The 22,609-nt window shown below is 34.4% G+C and overlaps 2 protein-coding genes across 3 annotated transcripts; both read left to right on the top strand.

Moving 5' to 3' along the window:
* Positions 2,028-7,942, top strand: LOC109829650 (ruvB-like protein 1). Its single transcript, XM_020396700.1, is given in 12 exon segments — positions 2,028-2,187; positions 2,190-2,236; positions 3,487-3,618; positions 3,778-3,927; positions 4,563-4,718; positions 5,428-5,562; positions 5,777-5,842; positions 5,921-6,027; positions 6,200-6,299; positions 6,385-6,476; positions 7,486-7,555; positions 7,641-7,942. Coding segments are annotated over 12 exon segments (1,305 nt in total). The 3' UTR covers positions 7,731-7,942.
* Positions 8,797-22,609, top strand: LOC109829923 (elongator complex protein 5). Of its 2 annotated transcripts, none has more exons than XM_020397016.1 (9): positions 8,797-9,064; positions 9,139-9,219; positions 9,299-9,459; positions 9,552-9,598; positions 19,662-19,731; positions 21,060-21,283; positions 21,376-21,465; positions 21,557-21,632; positions 22,071-22,609. In XM_020397016.1, exons 1-9 carry the CDS (start codon positions 8,898-8,900, stop codon positions 22,268-22,270), a joined length of 1,116 nt encoding a protein of 371 aa, XP_020252605.1. In that variant the 5' UTR covers positions 8,797-8,897; the 3' UTR covers positions 22,271-22,609. The 2 variants fall into 2 exon arrangements, with proteins under 2 accessions (XP_020252605.1, XP_020252606.1); XM_020397017.1 differs by having other exon boundaries at positions 22,091-22,168.

The following is a 22,609-nucleotide window of genomic DNA, read 5'->3' as shown; positions in this document are numbered from 1 at the left end:
AAGAAAATGCTAAGTAAATTCGAAGTTTTGATAAATGGTAAAGCTTTAGGGTGCATGTGGCCCACTGCATATGAAAACCGTCATGGGCAAATTCAAAGTTACTAAATTATAGATTTTACAAAGAAATAAAATGAGAATGAAACTTGAATCACGTGAGAAAATGTATGCCTTTTTGTAAGAGTTTTGTATTTTTGCGTGTTGAATCGTGTTTTTTTTTGTTTGTTTTTTGTTTTGAGAATTAAAAAAATAACATCATTGTGTATCATTGTCAGGTAAATTTTGTTTTTTTTTTAAATTTTGTTGTCTTTAGGTCTCTATTTCTCAATCTCTTACATTTAATTTATGTCATGGGCATCGCTATCATTCATCTATATCTTATACTGTTGAGTCATGTATGTTTTTACATTTGAATGTTTTAGATTATATTTTATCAGACAGAAAATGCTAAGTAAATTCGAATTTTTGATATTTGGTAAAGCTTTAGGGTGCATGTGGCACACTGCATATGAAAACCGTCATAGGCAAATTCAAAGCTACTAAATTATAGATTTTACAAAGAAATAAAATGAGAATGAAACTTTATCAAAATAGTTATGAACAAAATAAAAGATTTAATAACATTATTCAATATTGTAGACCTATAGTCCATTATTACTCACTTTCTCTTGTAGACAAAAAATTATATCCACTGACCTCAAGGTTGAATGTTAAGAGGGTGTTTGCCAATTCAAAAGTGAATTAATAATGCGTGAGTTTTTTTTTTCAAATAACTTTCATATTCACATTAGTATACAAGCAAGATACAATGTTTGTCTAAAAATGAAATTATTATTAAAAATGCAACGTGAAAATGATTGGGAAAATACGATTGATTAAAAATTATTATCATTTTTGTCACTTTCACGTGGATTCAGCACTTATTTAGAGAAGTCAAAATTGAATTAAATCGTATGTGACCACCGTTTCACTTTGTGTGACCACTTGTACCTAAACAAACATCTAAAACATTAAAAAATCAAGTCACCTTCTTACTTCTATCTTTTGCTTACATGCAAAAACAAGCTCTACACTTAGTAAATGTAAAAATCAGCTTTACAAGTTTATTCCCCTCCTGTTGACTAAAATTTTGCTACTTTTATCAACCATAGATGGGTCCATATCAACGTGTGATCCGCACACGGTGTAGTTTAGCTCTCCTGTAGGGAAATGCTGACTCTGGAGACATTCGGACGACGTTTAAGAATTCTCCTAGTGGTCCGATGATAGGACTAATTTATTGGCTAATAATATTGACAAGAAAAATATCTTATTAAACACAGACGCGCAAAGGGCCCCATCTATTAAAAAGAGGCCAGTCCAAGCGAAGACGACAACCGTGTAAATGCTTTCCAATATTTAAGGCTCACTGAGCACTTTTAAAGACGACTGAACCGCCGTTAAACAGCGCAGCCCCCGCCCCCCTCCAAAAAAAAAAAAAAAAACAAAAACCCCGACACAGAATCGAAAAGAACAAAGGAAGAGAGAGAGTAGAGATAGATGAGGATCGAAGAGGTTCAGTCAGACGACGAAAGAAGCAGCGCGTTGCACTCAGACTCACATCAAGCCTCGGGGCCTCGACTGTAATCCCTCGCTCTCTCTCTCTCGCTTCAATATTTCTAAGGTTTAGGGTTTTAGGGCTTTGATGCTGTTTTTAGCTAATATTAGTCGAAGGGTAATTGGAGTGTGTTTTTTATATTTTGTTACTACAACCCAATATGGATAATTTTTTGTTTGTGTACAATCTAGAATATATGAATCAAAATGAGCAGAGTTGATCGAGTAATTTGATAGCATATAATGTAGTTATGAAGGCACTGCGCGCGTGCACGTGCACGCGTGCGTGCGTGTGTGTAGATATATATAAAGGAGAATGAGAATGTCATTCGTTTGCAATTTTAGGGGATTTAATACTGTGTTTTCTCGTTTGGTTTGTCAATGGCGTTCTCTCTTGTTCTCTCTATTCAAGATTTATAGGGTTTTGGGGTTTGATGCTATTTTTAGTTAATTTTGTGAAGGGGAATGGAAATGCTATTCGTTTGTCGGCTGGGTTCGTGGGGTGGGGCCCGGGAGGCGGCAGGCTGGTGGTGGACATGATAACGGCAGAAAAAATGGCGGGAAGGGCACTTCTACTTGCTGGTTCCACCGAGCACTGGAGACTGCACTAGCACTCGGCATTGCTCAGGAGATAGGGAGCAAGGTAAAAGTTCTCTTCCTTGTAAATTTTTTTACATCAATTTACTTTTTGATTGATTTTTCTAGTTAAATCATAGTAAATTTTGTTTTTTGTGTGGAAATGTTAATTTTAAAGCCCTGTAATTATGAAATCAAAGGAGTGGAGTAAATCTATGGAAATTGCCTGTAGGTTCTATTATTTAATGTAAGGCCTTAGAAATGAGCTAAGAATCCCAAATGGGAAACCTATGGAAAAACAAGATAGCATACTTATTCCTGTGTCATTGAGAATCATAATAATTAATAATACTCTTTTTGTTTTTCCTGATATCAACTAAGTGTTTGTTTATACTAGCAAGTCTTTTATGTTTTGAAGAATGTAGAGTAGGAAGCAAGCTTTCCGATGAGATGAGTTCTAGAAAATGTTAAATATGAAGCTCGATTTGAAATCAAAGGGGTAAAATTAATCAATAGAAACAACTCCTACAACATAAATTTAAGGTTCTTTTATTTATTAAGAGGCTTTTGGAATGAGCTTTGAGTTCCAAATAAGCAGCCTTCATGGAAAGATATCATCATTTTTCGTATGTGTTTTCTTTCTTTTAAGCCTGGCGGACGTGCACTAAGTTCCATCCTGGTTCTTGAAAAATAGATGGTACTCACAATCTTGTATGGTAATTATTGTATCTGTAATTGGAATTTTATAGAAAAGTTTTGTTTATTATCCTGTTGTATTTTGTATTGTTGATGATTAAATTTTCCTAGCTGAAGGTAAGTCATTCATTGAAATTTATATTGGGTCTTTATATGAACAATTTTGTAATAAGTCAATTTTTATATTTGTTTAAAATTAACTTCAACAGAGAATATGACTGGGAGATGATTTGAGGCGGTCTGGACATGTGAGGCAGATGAATGCCTCAGTTAAGAGGAGTATATGATGGATCAATGAAAAAAGGATATGGTAGTTGTTAATTTAATGGAGAGACTGCTAATAGAGTTAAGTAGAAAAATGCTTTATGCACCTAACTGCTGAAATTTGGGATTGTGTCTTCCATTTTTTTTTAAAATTTTTACTATTTGACCATAAAATGAATCTAAGACATCATTCTTGGTGACACACACACACAAAACACACATAGGATGTGAATTATTTTTATTATTAGTATTGCAACTGCTATTTCTTTGGCTATTATATGCTGTGTCATTTCAATCTCACTTAATTGTACCATTGCTATTCTTTCATGAGTAAGTTTGTTTTGAATTGAATTATAGGTACCATTCTGTCCAATGGTTGGATCAGAGGTGTATTCGTCTGAGGTTAAAAAAACTGAGGTACTTATGGAGAATTTTCGGAGGGCTATAGGTTTGCGTATTAAGGAAAACAAGGAAGTATATGAAGGAGAGGTATGATTATTGCCTGCTTCTTTCTTGAACTTGATTATTGTCTGCTTCTTTCTTGAACTTTAGCTTTAACAGCTGTGATTTGTAGCCCCCACACTGAAATGTGTTTGTGATTCCTCATGTGTTGCTCTAGTTGTTGATTGGTGCCTGCCTATATTTCAGGTTACTGAACTCTCACCAGAAGAAGCTGAGAGTACAACAGGCGGATATGGGAAAAGCATCAGTCACATAATTATTGGTCTGAAGACTGTAAAAGGAACAAAACAGCTCAAGTTGGATCCGACGATTTATGATGCTTTGATTAAGGAAAAGGTAATTATCATATGGACCTGATACTTACAAGGATCGCCGAATTTATGATGCAAAGTCAAGTGTGTTCCACCCTCACTCCTGTCTCTATTCAGCTCTCTCTCCCATGCTATCCAGTCCCTCTAAACTCAAGTGACCCGCACATGGACACTTACACACACATTCTCTCTCTGATGGTACTGCATGTTTGGTTTTGCTTGCGTTAATCTTGCTTTTCAATCACCATTATCTTTTTTATCATATCAAAAGTAATAAAGGATTGGTTTTTCCCTTTAATATAGAAGGATTGTTCTAAGAATTCTTTTTCAACGATTAAGAGAGTCTTGCTAGTTGCATGGCAAGCACATTCTAATGAAGTCCTTTTTTCATTGAAAAATATTCTATTATGTTCATCAATTTCATGTGACTTGTGAGTCATTCCTCTTGAACTCTCGAACTGATTCTTTCTCTTACTGTATAAATTGTGTGGCGGATCAGCGAATAAAGGATGCATCAACTGCACTTTATAAGGATGCATCAACTGCACTTTATACATGTCAATCATTTGATCTTTGTTGAAATGTTTATTTTGATTATTATATTGTGGGTTTTGCTGGTCCTCCTTTTTACTATTCAGAATCAGTAATACCAAACTACAGGTTGCTGTAGGTGATGTTATATACATTGAAGCAAATAGCGGTGCTGTTAAGAGAGTAGGTCGATGTGATACTTTCGCTACAGAATTTGATCTTGAAGCAGAGGAGTATGTTCCCATTCCTAAGGGAGAGGTGCACAAGAAAAAGGAGATAGTACAGGTAACTAATCTACAAAAATTCCAGTTCTTGTATTTTGCAATTTGTAGCTGGAGATTTATTTACTAGCCACTAAAATATTTCATCTCATTATGAGTTTTATATATGTTTTGCCCATGCTATCGTTTTCTTTTTCCTTATTCCATGCAATCACAACCTGTCACTGCTGAAGTCACTCATCCAAACATGGTCAAACTGTTTCAGATGACTCACTAACAACAGCAGTGAAACTTTTTATCATAATCCCTTGTTATCCAAAGTTGCTAAAACAATCCATTGATCTCTATTTGATCTGATCTACATCAGGAAAACAATATTGTCTTAATCAATTTTATCACAGCTTTTGCTACTGCACTTCCTTTTAGTTAAGTCTGTTGTCACAAATGTCATTTATATATGCACATGTTGATAGTACTTTCGTCATTTTACATGACTTTGGGATGCTATAGAAACAACCTAAAGATGGGTCCTTAGTTGATAGATAATCTTTCTGGGGGAAATCTCCTTCGTGATTGCATATTTGTTCTAAGACAAGAAACAGTTCCGTCTTGTAAACAATAAATTCTTTCATTTCTAAGGGTAATTGAGTACAGGTTGAGTTGCTGGTTTATGTTTTCCAGGCCAAATTTTAAATTATTCATGTCTTACAGCTCTCTGCATTGGCTTATTCATACAGTAGTTAGAAGATTAACATTTCTTCCGTTTTCATTAGGATGTTACTCTACATGATCTTGACGCAGCAAATGCTCACCCACAAGGTGGGCAGGATATATTATCCCTTATGGGCCAGATGATGAAACCTAGAAAGACTGAAATCACGGACAAGCTACGCCAGGAAATCAATAAGGTATTGTTTTTAGTCTTTACGCTTTTGGACATGGGGTTCTTACTTAAAATTTCTTCCTCTTCCCGTGGTGGTTGTGACATTCAACTTTGACTGCCACCATCCATAATGAGAAGATTATACAGTCTTCATTGATTATGGAGATAGTTAATGCCAAAGTTATGCCAATTATTGGTACATGATACCCTAACTGTAACAAAAATCGGATGGGTGGCAGGTGGTTAACAGATACATTGACGAAGGGATAGCAGAGCTTGTTCCTGGTGTACTATTTATCGATGAGGTATATTATTCTCCTAAGTTTCAACAGTTTTTATTCTTGTTATGGTTAATAGTAAACAACTAATTCTCACAACCGCAGGTTCATATGCTTGACATGGAATGTTTTTCTTACCTAAATCGTGCTCTTGAGAGCTCGATATCGCCGATAGTAATATTTGCTACGAACCGAGGAATATGTAATGTAAGGTATGAATTAGCAACATTATGATGGTTTATTTCAAAATAGCATCAATAACTGATTATTTATTGTTTTTTTTTATAGCTTTGAGTTTGGTCTGTTCCTGCACATAAATAAAGTCATAAAAAATCTTCTATGCTTATTTGAAGTTATTCATACCAACTCTTTGGTTGTTCTCAGAGGAACTGATATGACTAGTCCACATGGCATACCTGTAGATCTGTTGGATCGTCTTGTAATAATTCGAACAGAAACTTATGGCCCTACTGAAATGATTCAGGTTCTTGCATTTATCTTTGTCCTTTTACATTGGGTCTCAAACATGAACTTCCTAGTGACTGATACTATCTGTTGATGTGGACCAGATAATGGCCATTCGTGCGCAGGTTGAAGAGCTGGTAATTGATGAAGAAAGTCTAGCTTATCTGGGAGAAATTGGACAACAAGCATCTTTGAGGTCTGTTCAATTCCATGTAGTTCCCTATATGTACTTTGTCTTTTAACGTCATCTTCTGCTAGCTGTGTCCGTTTTTCTATATAATTTAGTCAAAGAAAGTGACTTGCAGTTGAACTTGAACGTAATGTTACTCTTGCGTAGACTCGTGTCATTATATGTCCTTGTCTTTGTTGTTCTATTGTTCTGTTTTCTTAACAGATATTGTGGACGGAGGTCTGGCCTTTAACTTTCTACATACACCACATATTTTTTAATCTCCTCATATATAAATCTTAAGTACATAATAATCTGGATTTGTTTTCGTTTTTGTTGTTGTTGACATGTTGGTGGTGGTGGTGGTATCTTTACCCCCTGCTCTTCGATCTTACTAAAAATTTTCAAATTCACAGCTACTACATTTATCTTGTTTTCATTTGCTTATTCATATATTAGCCTATTGTTATTTTCACATGAAACCTGCATTCTGCCTGTGTTTGGCAGATGCTTATAAATATGATTAGTTAGAGGTGTAAGCCCACTCTTACGTCCATGTAGTAACGTGGCCTTCTACCACATGTAACATCCATGCATTATTCAATTTACTGAGTTTTTTGTAATATTGCTGGCCTTGAAAAATACACACTCAAGTGTATACTTAAGCACATCATATACTGGTATACCTTGGGCGCAATTTATGGTGGGCCCGGTACATGTTTTTGGATATATGAAATAATGGGGATGAGGAGGCAACTCATTTGCTAAATAAACTATCAAGAGATGGACTAGTGATTGCTAGTCACGTCATGACAGCGGACCTTACCTTTCCTTTCCTATCTCTTGATTGGTCATTTTGCTAAATGAAGTGTCTGTTCATACCCAATATCCCCTTTTGGATAATATGGGTGGAAGTGTTTGCATTATGGGTCAGAACTCTGGAGAATTAAGAAAGAAAAGCATATCTTTACAGATTTACTTTCATATAGAATTTTCTTACTAAACAAATACCTATATCCGCTATGTGCTCTCCTAGGCATGCACTTCAACTTCTATCACCCGCAAGCATCGTGGCAAGAACGAATGGAAGAGATAAAATATGCAAGGTATGGTACAATTAATATTTTTACTCGTTCATTTCGCTTTGATCCCCACTTAACAATCCACCTCTTATCTCAATTTCATAACCAGTCTGATGTTGAAGAAGTGAATGCTCTGTATCTGGATGCCAAATCTTCAGCTAGGCTTCTACAAGAACAGCATGAGAGATACATAACTTGATAGAGTTTCATTTGTTTGCTGCTACTCTGACAACACTCGCAAACGAGGATTGTAATTTATGGCCTGTGGATGCATTATGGTTAGAGCCACAAAATTTTGAGTTCTCTGGCCCCTTTTTTCCTGTACTGGGTCTTGTAATTGCAATGTTGGAATTTTGAGTGTATTTTATGCAGATTTGGTATAAGTTATTCGTAAGAAGTGTTTCACTGTCATTTTTCTTCTCTTTCTTTCCCCCTCTTCTTATGTCCTTTTCTGGGATAAATCCATAACTCATGTATTTTTCCTTTTTTCTTCCCTTTTTTCCCTTTTTTTTTGTTGAATTCATAACTCAAGCAAGATTCAGACATGACGTCGTGGTTGTTGTTCACCATGATTTTATTTTATTTTTATTTTACTCCAAGACCATGAGGCTAAGCTCATGGTCCTTTATATCACATTTATACAGAGGCAGGGTTTTTGAATTCTTAGAGGGGTATGCCAAAAATACAAATTTAGGTTATTTTAATCTTCATTTGCTAGTTCCAAAAATTTTACCTCAAAATAATTATTTTTTAAAAAATTATAATTACTTTACAGTATATAGTTTTTGGTGTGAGTAGCATTTGCGAATGACTTCTTGAGTTTTATAATGCCCCAAAATATTTGAGACAAATACGCTTCAATGTCGGTGCATAAATACTCACAAGTTTTGAGAGAACAATTTTTCAAAACTGTCTCATTTTAATTTTTTTTAAATCGATCCTTTTTTTATTTACCAAAACCGACTCAATTTTTTGATTAGTAGCTTAATCACTTTCCTAAACAGTCGGGGTTGTCAACCCCGACTATTTAGGAGGGTGTTAAATCCTAATTAGAAGCTTTAAACTCTAAAAATTAATGTCCTAAATAGTCGGGGTTGTCAACCCCGACTGTTTAGGAAGGTGATTAAGCTGCTAATCAAAAAATCGGGTTGGTTTTGATAAATAAAAAAAAGGATCGATTTAAAATAAAAAAATTGAAATGAGGCTGAAGTGAAAAATTGTTCGTTTTGAGAAAAAGAGAAAAAAAAAAAAGCCGCCCGGAAAGAAATTGACCCGACCTCAACAGACCTCTCAATTTTCAAAACCCTTGCCGCTTCCTCTTCTCTTCTAAAACCCCCAATAATCTCTCAAGAACTAGGGTTTTCTAATGGCGGAAGCGACCTCAAGATCTCTACGAGACGGATCTCTCGAAGGAGAGCACTGCCCAGCCCTAACCATCAAGGACTCCCGCCAAAGCCCTCTCGGTTCGCACGCCTTCAACCACTTCCTCTCCTCTCTCGCCTCCAACATCTCCGCCTCGAAATCCCAAGCTCGGTCAGTTCCAATCAAACCCTAGCCCAACTCAGAACTATGCGTTGGTTACCTATTCTTTGAATTGTTTGATTCAGTGGTTTGGTTCTCGTCGCGTTGAGTAAGAGCCCGGCGTTCTACTTTAACTTGCTGAGGAGTAAAGGGATTGATGCTGATTTGTAAGGTTTCTTAGTTTTCATGGCGTTAGATTAGGGTTTCTGAGGGTTTGGGGTTGAGTTTTGGTTGGCTTCATGGCAGGGTTCGGGTTTTGGATTGTTATTCGGATCCGTTTGGGTGGAAAGATCGGATTTTGAAACTGGGGAGTGATCAGAGGGATTCAGTGAAGGGGCCTGTTACAGAATTTAAGGATGTGAAAGATACGTCTAAGTTATTGTCATCCATTCTTGATGTTGGAAGAGGTTATTAAGTTAATTTCTTTATGCTTTTTCCTTGGTTAGTTTGTTTTGCACTTTTTGGTGATCATATTCCATCTTTTTTCCCCCTAGCTCAGGGTTTGTTGGAGATGGAAAAGCTCGTTTTGCTGTTGCCATTGATTCGGTATGTTATATTTCTAAATAGGATTACCTTCACTTAAATACCCCGAAGTTTACTCCATTTAGAATTTTGACACACCCAAGGTTTTCCACCCCAAAAACTACCCTAAAGTTGACTTTCTTTTAACTTTCCCAAAGTTTCCCCCCCAAAAAATGCCCCAAAGTTCAACAAAATTTAACTTTGGTACCCCAAACTCAAGCAAAAATTTAACCAAAAAAATTTTGTTCGGGTATTAATAAACTGTGGGGTATGTTTTGTGGGCAAAAAGATAAAGTTTGAGGTATCAAAGTTGAATGTTATTGAACTTTGTGGTATGTTTTGGTAATAAAATAACTTTTGGGTATCAAAGTAAAAAATGAGATAAATACTAGCGTATTTAAGTGCAAATAATCCTTCTAAATGTAATTACTTTTTGTGAGAGTTAAGGTAAACAATGTACCACTTAAGAAAAGGTTGAGAAACTTTTAGTTAATTGGATATATTATGCGCACTCCAAAATTCCCGAATTTCTATGAATAAACTCATAATTTTGGTCGTTTTTGACCAAATCACAAATCCTCACCTCGCACAGAATGTATTATTGGTACTCCAAAATTCTCAAAAGATTTTGAAATATAACTCACGATTTTGGCCATTCTCGACCAAATAAAAATTTCATCTTGCATATAGTATTTTATGCATTCTCAGGAATTCTTGAATTTCTGTGTACTTCACCTATAATTTTGGCCATTTTCATCAAATCATAAGTCATGCCGCAGGGAATATTTTATGCCTATTTAAAAATTCTTGTTCTGTGAACCATAACTCATAATTTTGTCATCTTGAATAGAATATTTTTTGTATGCTCTAAAATTCTCGAATTTATGTGGACTATCTTTTTATCCATTCCAGCAAATCACAAAGTATCTTCCAGCATAGAGTAGTTGTGATTTGACAGAAGATAATTTGTGATTTGGTTGAATAGTTAAAATGATTGGTTATAGTCTTGCATATAATATTTTGGCTGTTTTAACCAAATAACAAGTTATCGTCTTGCATGTAATATTTTATACGTACTCTTAAATTCCCGAATTCTGAGGACTATAACCTATAATTCTGGTAGTTGTGAAGCAAATCACAAATTGTTATCCCACATAGAGTTACTCCAAAGTTTCAAAATTTCTTTGGACTAAGCTGTGATTGTTATTTCGTTCAAATCACAAATTGTCGTCCCACATAAACTATTTTGTGTAATCCAAAATTTTGAAATTTTTGTGTACTAGCCGATGATTTTGTCTGCATTTGACTCAATCACAAGTTGTTGTCCCGAATGAAGTATCTTTTGCGTACTCATAAATTCTTGAATTTCTGTATAAAATCATGTTTTGGCAATTTTTATCCAAATTACAAATTGTCTCTCATAGAATATGTTACGCATACTCAATTTTCCTAAAATTTTGTGAACTATTACTCCTTATTATGACCTTTTGAATCTCGGTGTTGATCAATCGTCGCCTTTGAATATCTGGTCGTCATTGGTTTGTCGGTGGCGATTGATCAACACCGAGAACAGCCGAAAATCATGAGAAAGAGAAGGAGAGGAATCAATGTCTATCTCAAAATTGGAAAAAGAATTTTGCCCTAACTCTCTCTCTCTCTCTTATGGTTTTTATTAAATGGGTTCTAAGGGGGTTATTGTGTTTGAACCTGATATTAAATGGGTATCCTTAAAGAATAAGCGAAGCGACGCCTCTTCAATGCCTCTACAGAGCCGTGAAGTGGTCCAGAAGTGCACGGGTGCACTCCTCAACTACAACGCCTACATTTGCTATGGGTGCTTCGTTAGCACATCGCAACACCCAACGTTTGAGGCGCACACCCTATTGTGCATTTAACCACACTTTAAAAGTCGCCTCATGTATAAAATATTTATGCCTATTGAACAAATTATTGAATATCTGCAGACTATAACCTATATTTTTTGTTGTTTTCAACCAAATCACAAGCAAGATGACACTCCCACATAGAATCTTTTTTGCATACTCCAAAATTTTCGAATTTCTGTGGACTATAATCCATGAATTTAACTATTTTTGACAATGTTACAAATTAGCTTCTCATAAGGAATAATTTTTTGGCAATCCAAAATTTCTATAGACTACCTCATGATTTTGACCATTTTCAACCAATTCACAAGTTGTCTTAAATAGAATATTTTATGTATACTTCTCAATTCTCGTATTTCTATGGACTACATTTCATGATTCTTGCCATTCCTAAACTAAAAATTGTTTTCTAGCATAAAATAGAATATATTATGTATATTCCAAAAATCCTGAATTTCTGTGTTTATAACTCATGCTTTTGGTCGTCTTGCCGCCCCACGTAGAATGTTATGAATACTTATGAATACCCAAATTTTCGTAGAATATAATCCATGATTTTGGTTGTTTTTGACGAAATCATAAGTTGTCATCTCGCATAGAATATCTTTTTTGATCAAATCACAAGTTGTCGTCCCACATAGAATATATTATGGATACCCTAAAGCTTCCAAATATCTACCGACTAGAACCTATGATTTTGGTGATTTCGACCGAATCACAAATGTCATCATAATATAACATTTTGCTTCAAAATTTCAAAAATTGTAAAGTTCAAAAAAAAAAATTTGTAGTATAGCCCATGTTTACCATGCAATATTTTGTGATACTAAATTTTTCAATTTCAGTGGACTATAACCCATGATTTCGCCATTTTAGACTAAATGACAAGTTGTCTCTTATAGAATGATTTTTGTACTATGAAATTTTCGACCAAATCATCATTGTATTCTTGCATGAAATAGAATAACTTTTGGGTACTTTGAAATTCTTGAATTTTTGTGGGTTATTGTTTGCGTCAAAAGTTGGTTTCGCTGTGGAATTCATTATATCTTCGGTCGATTACAACAAATTCAAAAGAGATAGTCTTTTTATAAGACTTCTTTTGCACAACAAAAGGAAAATTACAACTTTTTAGAAACAAACGCAGGATCGTTGTTTGGATCGCTGCTTGCGTGGGATCTTTGCCTGTGTCGGGAGCGCTTTGACTCGTGGACCACCAAATCACAGATTCTGATTGAACCGTGAGGGGTTTAATGATTCTTCCTTCGTTTATCGAAGTAAGAATTTGAAGCGAATATCTTATCGATGTAAGATGTTCACTCTTCTAAAGATCAAGTCAGAGCTTAGATCTCTAGGAATCGCCAGAAGCTTCTTGAGGACGTTTGTGAAGAAGGAAGACTCTCTCTCTTGCTCTAATTCACCAAAACTCAAGCCTCTCTGTTCTAAAATGCTCTCTGGAAAATGCTCAGCCCCTGTCAATGATGGCCATAGGGGGTATTTATAGCCTCCTTGGACGATAACTGAAGAAATAGCCGATCAGCAACTAGCCCTTTAGGCGCGGCAGTTGATGCTGTCGCGGCCAAAGAGCGCGGCAGTCGACACTGTCCGGCCAAAGAGCGCGGCAGTCGACACTGCCGCGGCTAAAGGGCGCGGCAGTCGACACTGCCGCGGCTAAAGGGGCAGTTACACCCACGTTCATTCGTGTTTGAAACCGTTCTCCCATGACCTTTAACCACCTTTTTCGTGGTTTAACTGCTCGTCCACGTCAGCACACGTTTTATTTCTGATATGCCGCCACGTGGATTTCAAATAATCATCGAATAACTGCCATATAACTGCCATAACATCTTCTTGTAATAGCCGCGGCACCATAGGTTGCAGCGGCTAAGCCGCGGCACCATAGGCTGCCGCGCCTTTCCAAAGTATCTCAGACTCATCATTTCTTAGAGAGGGGTCTGGGACACTTTGGATATGATAAGCTTTCCATGCAATCTCTCCAGTGCTTCGTTGAGGAAATTGCGCAGAACGGTTTGTGAATGGCTTCAATCCTTGACTTCTTCATCTTTTAGCCTATTCAGAGCTTTGTAGAATAGCTAAAATTCCTCCGGTGCTGCGTTTATCGTGTGACCGTTGTCGAAGTCTCGAATTAAAACTGCTGTCGAAGAATTTGAGAAATAGTTTATACTCATATACTATTGTATAATGTTCTTCTATGTTATCTTGAGTGGTGTTTGAACGTCTGTAAGCATTTTTTGACGCCTACAGTTATAGCCTATGATTTTTTCCGTTCTCTACCAAATCACATGTTACTGCCTCGCATAGAATATTCTATGTGCACTCCTAAATTCTAGAATTTCCATGGACTATGATCCATGATTTTTGCTATTTTTGACTAAATTACAAATTACCGTCCTGCGTAGATAATATTATGTGTACTCTATTTTTGAATTTATGTGTATTATAACTCTTGACTGTAGTCGTTTTAAACCAAATCAGAAAGTGTTGTCTAGCATAGAATATTATATGATACTCTTAAATTCCTAAATTTTTGTGGACTATATAACCGTAGATTTTAATCGTAATTTCCCTTAAACAAAATATTTTATGCATACTCAGAAATTCCTAATTTCTGTGTAGTATGACCCATGAGTTTGACCATCTTTGACCTAATCAAATGAACCCATATTTTTGTCCTCTCGCATGTCCTCCCGCATAGAAATTTCTTTTTTGCACGCTTCAAACTAAAGTTTCCAAAATTTGTGGCTATAACTAAGATTTTGGCCATTTTTGTCCATCTCACAAATTGTCTTCCTACATAGAACCATTTTTTGGTACTCTAAAGTTCCTGAATAATTTGGACTATACCCTATGGTTTTGGCTATTTGACCAAATCAGAAATTTTCTCGTTTAGAATATTTTGTACGTTGTAGACTATAACTCATAATTTTGTTCATTTTCGACCAAGTCGCAAATTATCGTCTCATAGAGAATATTTTTGGTACTCTAAAGTCTCCTAATATTTTTGGATTATAACCCATGACTTTGGTCATTTTATCCAAGTAACAAATTTCCGTCCACAAAGAATAATTTGTGTAATCCAATATTTTAGAGTTTTGGTCTACTATAATCCATGATGGCCCTTTTTGGTCCAAATCACAAGTTGTCATTCAACATAGAATGTTTTATGCGTACTTTAAAGTTCGTAAATTTTATTGGAGTGTAACCCATAATTTTGGCCATTTTCAACCAATCACATTAATTCCCATTAAAGAATATCTTTTGGGTGCTCTGAAATTCTCAAATTTCTATGGACTAAATCACATGTCTCACATGGTATATTTTATGCCTACTCTTAATTTCATTAATTTTTTTGAACTATAACCTATTATTTTTGCCATTTCAAACTAAATCACAAATTGACTTTCCGCATAGAACTTATTTTGCATACTCAAAAATTTTCTAAAATTGTGTGTACTATAATTCATGATTGTGGCTGTTTTCAACTAAATCATTAATTGTCATCCCGCATAGAATATTACATTGAAATTCATCAATTTATGTGTACTATTGCTTGTTTGGCTGTTTTCACATAATCAATAATTGTCGTTCAACATAGAATATTTTATCCTTACGCAATCGTATTCTGTGTACTACCCATGATTTTTGTCGTTTTTTACCAAACCACATTTGCTATCTCGCATAGAATATTTTATGTTTGCTTAAAAAATTTTGAATTTTTTGGGGAATATAACTAATGACTTTAGTTTTTTTTCCAAATCAATATGTCATCGTCTTTTATACCATTTTTTGTATGATCTAAAATTTTCGAATTTCTATGGACTTTAACCCATAATTTTGGCTATTTTCGACCATATTACAAATTGTCTTTGTGCATGGAATATTTTTTGGATACTCAAAACTTCTCTAATTTTTGTGGATCGTAACTCATATTTTGGCCATTTTCAACCGAATTATGAGTTGTCTTGATTAGAATATTTATGTGTGCTCCCAAATCCCCAATTTTTTGAGGACAACCTATAATAGGACGTTTTCGACCAAACCGTAAATTGTCATCTTGCATAGAATATATTACAGGTATTCCCACTTTCTCTAATGTTTGTTGATTATAACCCATGATTCTGGCTATTTTCGACCAAGACTCATTCCCGTCCCACACATAATGTTTTGTGAGCATTTCAATTTTTTGGAATTTTTATATATCATAACTCATGATTTTAGCCATTTTCAACCAAATCATATGCCGATGTTTGGCATGGAATATTTTGTGTACTTAAAAGTTTATGAATTTCAATGAGCTATAAGTAACCTATGATTTTATTAGGTTCTGAACAAATCATAAAGTTATCTCAAAGAATAATTTTTGTGCACTCTGAACTACACATTTTATGGACTATAACCCATGATTAATGTCATTTTCACAATTTGTCTTCCCTCATAGAATACCTTTTGTGTGCGATTGATGAATTTCTATGGACTAAGCAATGATTTTGGTTGTTGAATTTCTATGGACTAAGCAATGATTTTGGTGGTTATTGACTAAATCACATTTCTCACATAGTTTTTTTTTTTTTTTGCATACTTCTAAATTCTGAATTTATGTGGATCATAAGCCATGATTTTTATGCACACTCCTAATTTCTGAATATATGTCATCTCACATAGAATATATTATGCATAATCCAAAATTCTCATGTTTTTGCGTACTACTATACTTCCACTTATGATTGTGGCCATTTTCATCCAAATAAAAAATTTCGTCCCTTATAAAATATTTTACGCATACTCTAAATTTTCAAATTTACGTGGACTATAACCTTTAACCTATAATTTTTACCATTTTGGATCAAATCTTAAGAGTTCTTCCTAGATAGAATGATTTATGCATACTCCAAAATTCCTGATTTTTGTGGGCTATTACCCATAAGTTTGGCCATTTTCAACAGAATTGCTAGTCAACGTTCTACATAGAATATTTTATGCATTGTTAAAAATTCCTGAATTTCTGTTAATTATAACCCATGATTTTGATTGTTTTTAGTAAAATCCTAAATTGATACCATATATCCAATATTATACTCGGTACTTCAAAATTACCGAATTTCTGTAGACTATTGTGATTTTATCGTTTTTGACCAAGGGCCTGTTCGTTTATTTCCTAAAAACCAAGAAATGTAAATGGAAAAGGTGGAAAATCTCAAAATAATCAATTTCTTCCATTTTCATCCCTAAAACTCACCCACAACATCCAATAAAATATTATTTTCATCCAACAACTCATCCACATCATCTAATAAAATATTATTTTTATCTAACCACTCATCAATCACATCTAATAAAATATTATTTTCATCTAACAACTCATCCACCACATCTAATAAAATATTATTTTCATCTAACAACTCATCCATCACATCTAATAAAATATTATTTTTATCCAAACATCACTCAACTCATCTCTTTTCATCATTTCAAATCACTCACATCATCGAATAAAATATTATAACAATTCACCTCATCTCATTAACATTTCATTTCTTTGTTTTCATCCAAAAAAGTTGTGAAAACACTTTTCTTAATCTTTCTTCACATCACCCAATAATACAATGACAACTCATCTCATCTCATTTCATTTCTTATTTTTAAGAATGAACCAAACAAAAGAAAACAACAAAACTACAGGAAATAGGTTTCTTATAATTCATTTCCTTAATTTTTTCGCCAACCGAACAACATCAAAACTAGTTTTCTTAAAAAATCACTCACATCATCCAATAATAATGTGACAACTCATCTCATCTCATCTTCATTTCTTTGATTTCCTTTTTTTTAGCCAACCAAACAATTCAAAAACCCATTTTTCTTAGAAATACTTTTCTATTTCTTTGATTTCCCATTTTTTTAAGGCAAACGAACAGGCCCCAAATCACAAATTGTTTTCCCGCATAGAATATTTTATGGGTGCTTTAAAATTTTTGAATTTTTGTGGATTATACCACTCATAAAATTGGTACCTTTTATTTTGGCGTTTTAAACCACTCATAAGTCGCTAACCTGCATAAATTATTTTGTGCATACTTAAAAAATTCCTAATTTTCCTCTAATTATAACCAATGATTTTGAGTTGTTTTCGACTAAATCACAAGTTGTAATCCCTCATAGAATCTTTTGTCTACTTTCAAATTATTATGTAAGTCGTAAGGTCATGATTTTGGCTCAAATCATTGGTCACCGTCCCGCATAGAATCTTTTAGGCGTACTGAATTTTTTTTGTTGTGTGCACTATAACCCATGATTTGACAATTTTCAAACAAATCACAAGTTGTCGTCCACATAAATTATTTTATGCATACTCCGGAATTTCGAAATTCTATGGTTCGGCCAAATCATAAGTTGCCGTCATTAAATATTTTTTTGATTCTTTTAAATCCTATAATTTTTGTTGACTAATTCGTGATTTTTTGCCATTTTCGTCCAAATCACTAATTGCCATCACGAGTAAAACATATTATGTGTACTCTAAACGAAATTTTGTGTACTATGACTCATGAATGTCATTTTTAACCAAATCATAAACTATCCTCTAGCATAGAGTATTTTGTGTTATCTAAAATTACTGCATTTATGTATGGTATAACCCGTGATTTTGTCCATTTTAGGCCAACTCAGAAGTTATCGTCTACATAGAACATTTTATGTGGTCAGTTGAATTTCCGTCATAACTCATGATTTGGCCATTTTCAAGCAAATCATAGTTGCCATCCCTAATAGAACATTTTATGCGTACTTAAAAATTTCTTGAATTTTTGTGGATTGTAACCCATGGTTTTAACTATTTTTGACCAAATTACAAGTTGTCACGCATAAAATATATTTTGCATGCTCCAAATTTCTGAACATCTGTGTACTATAACCCACAATTTGATCTTCCCGCATAGAATATTTTTTGAGGACACTAAAATTATCGATTTTTTCGTAGACCATAACTGATGGTTTTTGTCGCTTTTGATTTAATTACAAGTTGTCTTGCAGGAAATATTTTTTGCGCATTCCTAATCCTAATTTTCTAAGGACTATAACCCATATGTTTTTGTTGTTTTGACTTTTGACCAAATAACAAATTGTGACCCAGCATAAATATATTATACGTACTCCAAAATTCTTGAATTTCCTAATCACAAATTATTATCCCGCATATAATATTTTGTGAGTGCTACAAATTTTGGAGTTATTGTGTGTTATAACAAATGATTTTTGTCGATTTCAGCCAAATCACAAGTTGTCATCCGACATAGAATATTTATTGCTAACTTAAAATTTTTGTGAATTATAACCTATGATTTTTGCCATTTTTATTGGATTACAAGTCGCCTCGCATAGATTTTTTCAATACTCAAATTCTTGAAATTTTGTGGACTGTAACTCATAATTTTTACTATTTTCGACCAAATCACATTGTGGTCCTACATAGAATTTTTTTGTGGGTACTCCAAAATTCTCAAATATTAGTGGACGATAACCCATGATTTTAGCCGTTTCCGATCAAATCATAAGTTATCGTCTCGTTTATGATATTTTATGTGCGCTCTTTGTAGACTATAACCTATGATTTTAGCTGTTTTCGACCAAATAACAAATTGTCACCTCACATGGAATATATTATAGGTATTCCAAAATTCTCGAATTCTTTGGACTAACCCATGATTTTTGTATTTCTGTGCTCCAAAATTTTGGATTTTTTGTTCTATAACAAATTACATTGGATTTTCTACCGAATCATTAGCCGGATGGCATAGGATATTTTTTTGCATGCTCCCAAATTTAGCAGACTATTACAAACGATGTTGGTGGTTTTCAACCAAATCAAAAGTTTTTGTCTCTCTTAAAATATTTTTTGTGTACTCCGAAAATCCCAAATTTCTATGGGACTATAATATATGATTTTGGCCATTTTCAACCAATTGTTGTCGTCTGGCATAGATTTTATATATACTCCTGATTTCCTGAATTTCTGTGGTATACAAGCCATGATTTTAATCAATTTCGACCGCATCATAAATTATTGACCCACATAGAAAATTTTACTATTATGCATAAGGCATGAAGATTATGTTTAATAATTGACTATGATCAATATTTTCACTAGCAGCAGTTACAATAATCTTACTCGTTACTCATTTCAGGTCAGTGTTATTCTAAGACATTCTCCCTTGTCAGCAGTTGCATCTCTAATTAGCACCCTTCGCAGTCATGGTATGCTCATTCTTTGTCCGCTCCACTTAATTTTTGCAGTTTATGTTTATCATCAGAATGCTATTAATCAATTGCTATTTATTTCCTGGTAGATTTTGATCCTAAGTGTACAATATTTCTGAATGTACAACTTATTCGTTGTTTGCTAGTATGATGGACATGCAACATGCATGATAAGAAGTTATAATAATTGTGTTAAATTTGTATGATCAGTTACATGTCAACAGATTTAAGAGTTAAAATGTAGACATAAAAGTCAAATTTAATTCTGGTATGGGTCTCTACTATTAGGAGAATTAAACCCCCGTCCAATTTTAACAATGAAATATGAAATGCAGTTTCTATTTAAGGATAATTTTTTTGATACATTAAACACAGTGTACTAGATTGATGAAGAATTGAAGATCCTTGAGAGGTACTGGATAAGAAAGACTAGCTGGGATGAGATACTAGAGTGGAAATTGAATCAGTTCGCAGTGTACTAGATTGAGGAAGATTGCTCAAGAGGTAGCGCATAAGAAAGTCTGGCTGGGATGACGGTGTTGAGATAATCGCACAGTAGGGAGGACTAGGAGTCTGAAATTAAGATGAACTTTGTAACTTAATAAATAGCTATGACTTTTTATCATGATTCTAATATTTTTTTATTTCAATGATCAACATTCCATTGTTGTAACTTTGACAGGAAAAAACGTTTTTGTTTAGTTTGTCGGAGTGCATATTTGATTATATGCATATTGTGTTTTAAGGAAAGAAAATCTCCTTTCCACATATTGTGCTTCAAATGAAGAAAATGTCTTCTCATCTATAAGTTGGTAACTTACTGTTTGATTGCTAGTAATTGGATCCCCATGCTCCAACTATCACACTGTCAAAAGATTTATTTATTTTTTTGGATAATGTGCTTTTGTATATCCATCTACATCTCAGGATTGATGCTAAAAGAAGTAACATCGACAATCTTAATAGATTTTTCTTAATTCATGGTATTGTTTTTCAGTAAGTATCACTCGTTTAGAATGACTAATGAAAGTTAGCAACTAGTTTATATTTATAAATAATCATGCATTAGGAAAAGCAAAGGTACCCAAACAATACATTGCTATTCCACTTAACCACTGTTTGATACACCAAAATTGAGAGGATACACTCTTCCTATAACATTGATAACAACTAAAGACACCCTAGATAATTTTGCAGGCCTATAATTGTTATATTGTTTGATGGATCCCTGTTATTTTTGCCTTGTCTGTGAAATACACTGTCTGCATACTGTCACCTGTCAAGCTTTAAGCTATTAAATTTTTCTCGCCATCTCCTCATTGCAGATCGTGTTTCATGTATGTTTTGGTTAATACACTCGGACCTTCATGAACCCAGAGCATCCTCAGCTCTAGAGTATATTTCCACAATGGTTGCTAGTTTAGAGGCAACAGTGGAAGTCACTGAGGGAATAAAAAATCCAGAGAACTTGTTTGGGCTTGAACAAAATTCTCACAGAGGGAAGTTTCAGGCACGCCTTAAGCGGAGAAACGGAAGGGTTAAGTTACTCGTAAGATCTCAAAGCCCTATTCTCTGTGCTATATTTGTTAGCAAAAATTAACACACTAAGAAAACATTTTCCCAATGTGAATTACACTCCAGCATGAAGATTTTCATATGGAACAAGGTGGAATCAAGTTCACTGCTGTATCTTCTGAAAATACAGCGGTCAACCAAAGCCTTGTACCTAAGGTACGTGTAATGCTTTTTTAGACAATAATACCGAAGTGTATCTCATGAACATGCATATGTTTATCATACTTCCATATATATTTTTCAACAGGTTCAATTTAATCTCCAGCTATCAGAAAAGGAAAAGGATGACAGGGCAAAGGTTGTCCTTCCATTTGAACACCAAGGTAAGCGTTATGAATTTGAACATTCAAAGACAGTCTTCCCCAGGACAAGTAAATCCTCTTAAAAATTATATGCTTACATCACTTTCCAAACATTCCCAGACAGATATCACGAGGGCAATTAAATCCTCTTAAAATTTATATGCACATCCTTAAAAAGTAAAAATTTAGGGAACAATATTTTCATCGCTTTTCAGACATTTTTTTAGAGTGCCAGTTCATCCCTCTTGCCTCTGGGCACGAAAAAGTTCAGAAGTCTCATAAGATTAGGCCACATTACTTGAGTTGCATGGCTTATGGATTCTTATTAGGCTTAAATATGGTGTCCGGGTGCAAAATCTTATGGTTCACATAAAGAAACCTTATTCGTTTGCAATTTTGATTTAATTTGGAGATCGAAGCTTTGCCATATGTGCTACAATACTGTGTTCGTTTATTTAGGAAACCGAAAGACTGTGCAGATATATGATGGTCGGCGATCCCTCTCCGAGGGCAAGGATCCTCACTCAATGCATCTCTCTGCATTGTCTGCAGAGAGAAACAATGAGACCAAGGGGACGGGTGAAATACATTATATTCGTGATTCAGATGATGAGGCCCCTGATTCTGATGAGGATCCAGACGATGATTTGGATATTTAACAACCTTTGTGTATATTAGTAGCTGCAAGAGTACAAGAGTGCCGGCTAAATGAAAGATATGATTTCTCATATTGCTGCTTGTACGTCGTGTGTTTTATACAAATGCATTGGTAGAAATTGTATGTACTAGTATTCTGTTTTGTCTTGGTATTGCGTGCAGATTTACTTAACTCAAATTGATGGTGGAGCTATTGTTGTGTAGGCTGTGTTTTAGTAGCTGTCTCTTTCCTACCCCTATGATTTTCTGTCCTCTTGTCAGATTCTCTTGCGTACATTGCCTGTACAGCTTGTGCTAGTGGATGATAACAGTAGTATTCATTATAGAATTAGACGATGCAA

The sequence above is a fragment of the Asparagus officinalis genome, chromosome 2, assembly GCF_001876935.1.
Source record: "Asparagus officinalis chromosome 2, Aspof.V1, whole genome shotgun sequence".
Taxonomy (NCBI): Eukaryota; Viridiplantae; Streptophyta; class Magnoliopsida; order Asparagales; family Asparagaceae; genus Asparagus; species Asparagus officinalis.
This window is presented reverse-complemented; position numbering and strand designations above follow the sequence as displayed.